The 6,000-nt window shown below is 44.1% G+C and overlaps 1 protein-coding gene across 3 annotated transcripts in view; it reads right to left on the bottom strand.

Moving 5' to 3' along the window:
- LOC110502025 (SH3 and multiple ankyrin repeat domains protein 3-like) overlaps positions 1–6,000 on the bottom strand; it is a 296,396-nt gene that overhangs the window by 119,883 nt on the left and 170,513 nt on the right. For all 3 annotated transcript variants that reach the window (XM_036955942.1, XM_036955945.1, XM_036955949.1), the window contains 4 exons: positions 2,778–2,855; positions 1,792–1,858; positions 1,157–1,392; positions 857–1,020 (listed from right to left, as the gene is read on the bottom strand). In XM_036955942.1, coding sequence (XP_036811837.1) covers positions 857–1,020; positions 1,157–1,392; positions 1,792–1,858; positions 2,778–2,855 — 545 coding nt within the window. The remainder of the gene's footprint in view (positions 1–856; positions 1,021–1,156; positions 1,393–1,791; positions 1,859–2,777; positions 2,856–6,000) is intronic.

Here is a 6,000-nt window from a genome sequence, read left to right as displayed (position 1 = left end):
TCCAGACCTGTCACTTCTTACACAGATAAACATGACTAATTACAGCAAAAGAATAACAGAAAAGAACAGATAGGCATCTAGGACAGGACACATCAGGGAAATGACCTCTACTTCCCTCTATCTGTGCCTTTCTTTATCCCTCCTTCTGTACCTCCCTCAGTCTAACTACTACTGATACGCGAGTCTCAGTAAGCATATTATATGTACTGAAAAGGAAGGTATTACTATACCTCTTTGTGCAGACAGAAGTACATTCAAATACAGGCAAGCTACACTACCTCTACCAACAGGGTGTCAAGTTCAACACACTGATGCTGCTTTACTACTGTGGCCTTCTTGAGACAAAGGGTGGGACGAAGAGAGAGAGAGAGAGATAGAGAGAGAGAGAGATGGAGCGAGCGAGAGATAGAGGTCTGATTAGCAGCATGTGTGATGGATGGAGTGAAGTGACAGTAGGGTATTACAAATAGAGAGAGGGCTATAGTCGTGTCTGTAATGCAATTCCCATGTCAGACATCAAACTGCTGCTGCATCTGGAGAATAAGGGCACGCACGCATGCACGCACGCACACACACACACACACACACACTTGCAGAAACGCATACACACATACAGTGTTCTATAGGAGAAGCATAAAGCTATGTGTTAATCATGTACTGAGTCAGTACGACTGACACATGATCACAATAAAATGGTTAGGAACCTCAGCATTAGTAATCTGCTCAATTTATCCCATACTGGAGAGACAATGACAAGGAGAAGAGAGGAGGAGCTTTCCTTTCAGATCAGACCCAGAACAGTTCATTGTCCCCCAAGGAGCAGAATATTAAATATATGATTGATTGTCTGTCTCACCTGAGCCGTCCTCGAGGGACGTGTCCTAGAGGGTGTCCGTGTGTCTTCCTGATGCCCTGATCGCCCTCATGCAGATGACTGTGTAGCGAGGGAGAGCGGGAGTGGGAGGAGCGAGAGCTGCCTGTGCTCTGGAGACTGCTGTCTGGCATCTCTCCATGACGAGTCTGGAATATAACACACACACACAGCACACACAGTCTGTTACACACACATTCCATAAATCTCTGTCCCAAAACACGCAGAAAGGCAAACACACACACACTCTGTCTCTGTCTCTTTCTCTCTCTCTCTGTCTCTCACCTCCCCCAGGCTGGCATGTTGTTGGTGTTGTCCCAGTGCAGGGAGGCTTCTCAGAGAGGGGACAGGAGACTGACCCTGTCGACCGTGACCCTGCCCCAGACCTTGACCCAGACCTTGACTGCTGTCCCCGTTGAGGTTGTTGTCGCTAGCGGAGCGCAGCAGGGAGCGGGGCGAGGGCAGTCCTCCCACCAACACACGTCTACGGTTGGTGTAGGATGGGGTCTCCCTGAAAGGCACTGGGAGAGGAACACACAACATGTTGCTGGCCTAATCAACATGACAATGTATGCATTTATGCCTAAGGCACTGCCGAGGGTATTGAGTTAAGAAAACATCTTACTGCATTAAATTAGGAATCTGGTATAATCTTTCCTTCAAACACTAGATGGCAGACTATTCACACATAGCAGATTGACACCCAATACCCTGAATTACACAGAGCAAGTGCACATAATCAGGAATCATTACTGACTGGGTGATTACAGTGGCTATAGTCCGAGTGCTGAGGGCTCTCTAACCCTCTGACACCACTATGGGAGATCAGTCAGGGTAATTCAGTCTAGATTCATTCATTAGAGTCCAGTGACCACCTCCTGTTAGCCACATACCCATGGCATGTACTGTAGTCTACTCACCAACGTCTGACACTTTGTGGATCTTGATGATTTCAGCCAGATCAAAGTTTCCTGCTATAATGGCCACCTGGAGGAGGAGAGAGGGAGGAGAGAAGAGGGGATGGAAGGGGAGGAGAAGCATAAGTCAAATGTGTGTTTGTTCCGTTCCCAACTCTCAACTTCTCAATATGAGTGTTCTGTAAAACAAGGCTCCCATTGGAAGCTGTCCTTCTCATTGGGAGAGAACAGAACCCTGCTGAAAGCTGCTGTCCCAGAGTCTGTCTGGAATAAACATCAGCCTCTGTTGTTTCAAGAAAACTTTTGGGAACCAATTATCAGACGTACAATACATCTACTCTAAACTACAGGTGACAGGGGAACACATTCCATTCAAAGCACTTTCTCTCTCCCACCTTCCCTCCATCCTTCAATATCATCTTTTTCAGACTACATGTCCATCACTAATTCTATCTCCCCCCTCTTAATTTGCATTACTCTATGGTTCCATCTCTCTCTCTTTCTCTTTCTCTGTCTGATTAATATTTCACACATTGGCATCCCTTCATTAAAAGGCTGATTGTAACAGATGTCTGACAGCAGCGTGTGTTTCTGATTTCTGGCACTGTGTGAGCGTGTGGATGTGAATGCGTGCACGTGTACATGTGAGTGTGCTGGTGGTGTGTGGCGCCAGATAGCCCTGTGTACAAACAAATGAACATTGATGTACTGAGGAAATCTGTGTTAATGTCAATTTGTCACAAGCTTAATCACACAGCTTGCCACAGAGGCAGGCCAGAGTACAGAAACAGTGTTCAAGTGGAGTTGCCTTTATGCCATGTAGTTATCACAGAACAAATATACAGATATTGTTGAGCTCCCTTGACCTCCAAGAGTTGCAAAAACTTTTTCCATGTTAAGTCACACAAAGTTGTCCTCATGGCATATGGTTACGGTATAACTAGAATGTAATGTCTGATAGAGGCCAGCTGAAGGATGGGGAGTCTCACCTGAAAGGCTGTCTGGCTGTTGTAGTTCTTGATCTCTTTATTCACTCCCCGAAACAGTAGAACTCTGGTACAACTATCCTGAAAGAGGAAGAGATAGAATTGGATACTTTTGTTAGACAAGTTAGATCAGTTGTGAAATTTTGGTATTTTGGTTGCATATGGATGTTCAATTCATCAGAACACACACGAACAAGCACACATGCGCACACACACCGAATATATATGAGGCTCCAGTGAGTGCCAGCTCTGTTCTCTAAATTGGTCCCAACAGTGCTAAGTCTGATAATTACACTGACCAGAGAGGGAGAGAAAGAGAGGCTCACTTCCTCCCTCCATTCATCCTTTAATGCTAGAGCCTTCCTCGTTCCTTCTCTCCCTCTCAGAAATGTCTTTCCATTACCCTCCTCTTCCATCCTCTCTCCCTCCATTCATAGCCTACATAACATGTATGTTGCTGTGTGAATGTGTGATATAGCCCCAATGCTATATCATTGGGGCTGTGTGTACATGTATAGTCCTCTCCCTCTCTCCAGAGTGGTCCATGGGTTAAGGGGAAGGGCTATGTGTTTGCAGGGTATGAATAGAATTAATAGCGCTATGATTGACCTTAACCAAACTTGTGGCTGCTCTCTTCCTGGAGCCTTTTGAGTCATACTGTATATACACTCACAGGAACGCACATTTCTGTTCATTTTACACTGATCTTATAGGAACCTATAGTCAGAGTTTGTGTGTTTTTTAAAGGTAAGCAGAGAGAAATGAGGAATCCACACATCTTCCTTTAACTAACAAGGTGGTTCAATAATGCAGTGCCTTTCCTATAATAGCTCTATAATCACTTCATGCTAATGCTAGCAACCCTTCCGGCAGTTAGCTTAGCTAATCACTAGACGCTTGTACAGTACTCTCTCTCTCTCTCTCTCTCTCTCTCTCTCTCTCTCTCTATTTTCAATTCAATTCAAATGTGCTTTATTGGCATTGGAAACATAATGCATACTGTATGTTTACATTTCCAAAGCAAATGAAAAACAACAAACAGTAAAAAAAACTATCAGAAATGAACAGCAAACATTACACTCACAAAATGTTCAAGGGAATAACGGCATTTTAAATGTCATGTTATTGGCTATGTACAGTGTTTTAACAATGTGCAAATAGTTGAAGTATGAATGGCAAGAGAAAATATATAAATATACAAATAAATATAGGTTGTATTTGCAATGGTGTTTGTACTCCACTGGTTGCCCTTTTCCTGTGACAACAGGTCACACATCTTTCTGCTGTGACTGCACACTGCGACACTTCGCCTAACAGAGTTTGTCAATATTTGGTGTGTTTCTAAATTCTTTGTGGGTCTGTATGAAATATGTGTTGCTAATATGGTCATATAATTAGCAGGAGGATAGGAAGTGCAGCTCAGTTTCCACCTCATTTTGTGGGCACTGGGTATATAGCCTGTCTTCTCTCTCGGCCCAGGTCTGCCTATGGCGGCCTCTATCGATAGCAAGGCTATGCTTACTGAGTCTGTACATAGTCAAGGATTTCCTTCATTTTGTGTCAGTCACAGTGGTCAGGTATTTTGCCACTGCGTACTCTCTGTTTAGGGCCAGATAGTATTTTTGGTTGAATCTTTCTAATGTGTCAAATAATTATCTTGTTTTGTCACAATTTGGTTGGGTCCAATTGTGTTGCTGTCCTGGGGCTCTGTGGGGTCTGTTTGCGTTTGTGAACTGAGCCCCTAAACCAGCTGGCAAATTAGCGGGTATCGGCCTAATACTGCTCTGTATGCATTATTTGGGTATTTATGTTGTACACAGAGGATGTTTTTTCAGAATTCTGCATGCAGAGTGTCAATTGGGTGTTTGTCCCATTTTGTGAATTATTTATTGGTGAGTGGACCCCTAACTTCACAACTACAGAGGGTAATGGGTTCTATAACTGATTCAAATATTTTTTACCAGATCCTAACTGGGATGTCGAATTTTATGTTCATGCCTCAACTCTCTGATTGTTCACAGCTTTGTGGAAGTTACCTAAGGGTTTGATGTTAAGCCGGGGTAGGTATCGTTTTTTGTGTGCTACAGGACAACAGTGTCTAGATTGAATTTGTATTCGTGGTCCTGGCAACTGGACCTTTTTTGGAACACCAATATTTTTGTTTTACTAAGATTCACTTTCAAGACCCAGGTGTGACAGAATCTGTGCAGAAGATCTAGGTACTGTTGTAGGCCGTCCTTGGTTGGGGACAGAAGCAACAGATTATGGAAAAGATGGCGCCGGAGGGTAGGGCTGCCGTCTTATCGGCTCTTAACCAACCATACTATTTTGTTTGTCTATTCGCATTGTTCTTAAATTGTTTTGAACATAATGTTGCTGCTACTGTCTCTTATGACTGAAAAGAGTTTCTGGACATCAGAAGTGGGATTATTCACCTCAAGTTGGATGAGGAGTTCTTCTTCAACGAGTCGGACGCGAGGGATATACTACGGGTGCCTGACCAGGCTCAGATCCACTTGATTCGCTGGAAAAGGAAAGGTAGGTTTCACGGAAAGAGATCGGGATGCCTTGTGAGGACCAGGCGACGAGTGGCTAATCTGCCCTTGCCTTCCAGTCTGCATTCAATCGCTGGAAAATAAATGGGACGAACTGAAAGCACGTATATCCTATCAACGGGACATTAAAACTGTAATATCTTACGTTTCACCGAGTCGTGGCTGAACGACGACATTAAGAACATACAGCTGGCGGGTTATACACTCTATCAACAGAACAGCAGCCTCTGGTAAGACACAGGCAGGCGGGGGCTTATGAACTTATGTAAACAACAGCTGGTGCACGATATCTAAGGAACTCTCAAGGTTTTGCTCGCCTGAGGTAGAGCGTCTCATGATAAACTGTAGACCACAATATCTACCTATAGAGTTTTCATCTGTATTTTTCGTAGCTGTCTACATACCACCACAGGCCGAGGCTGGCACTAAAACAGCACTCAATGAGTTGTATTCCACCATAAGCAAACACTCATCCAGAGGCGGCGCTCCTAGTGGCCGGGGACGTTAATGCAAGGAAACAAATCCGTTTTACCTAATTTCTACCAGCATGTTAAATGTGCAACCAGAGGGGAAAAAAATCTAGACCACCTTTACTCCACACACATAGAGGTGTACTAAGCTCTCCCTCGCCCTCCAATTGACAAATCTGACCATAATTCTATCCTCCTGAT

Source organism: Oncorhynchus mykiss, chromosome 2 (assembly GCF_013265735.2).
Source record: "Oncorhynchus mykiss isolate Arlee chromosome 2, USDA_OmykA_1.1, whole genome shotgun sequence".
Taxonomy (NCBI): Eukaryota; Metazoa; Chordata; class Actinopteri; order Salmoniformes; family Salmonidae; genus Oncorhynchus; species Oncorhynchus mykiss.
This window is presented reverse-complemented; position numbering and strand designations above follow the sequence as displayed.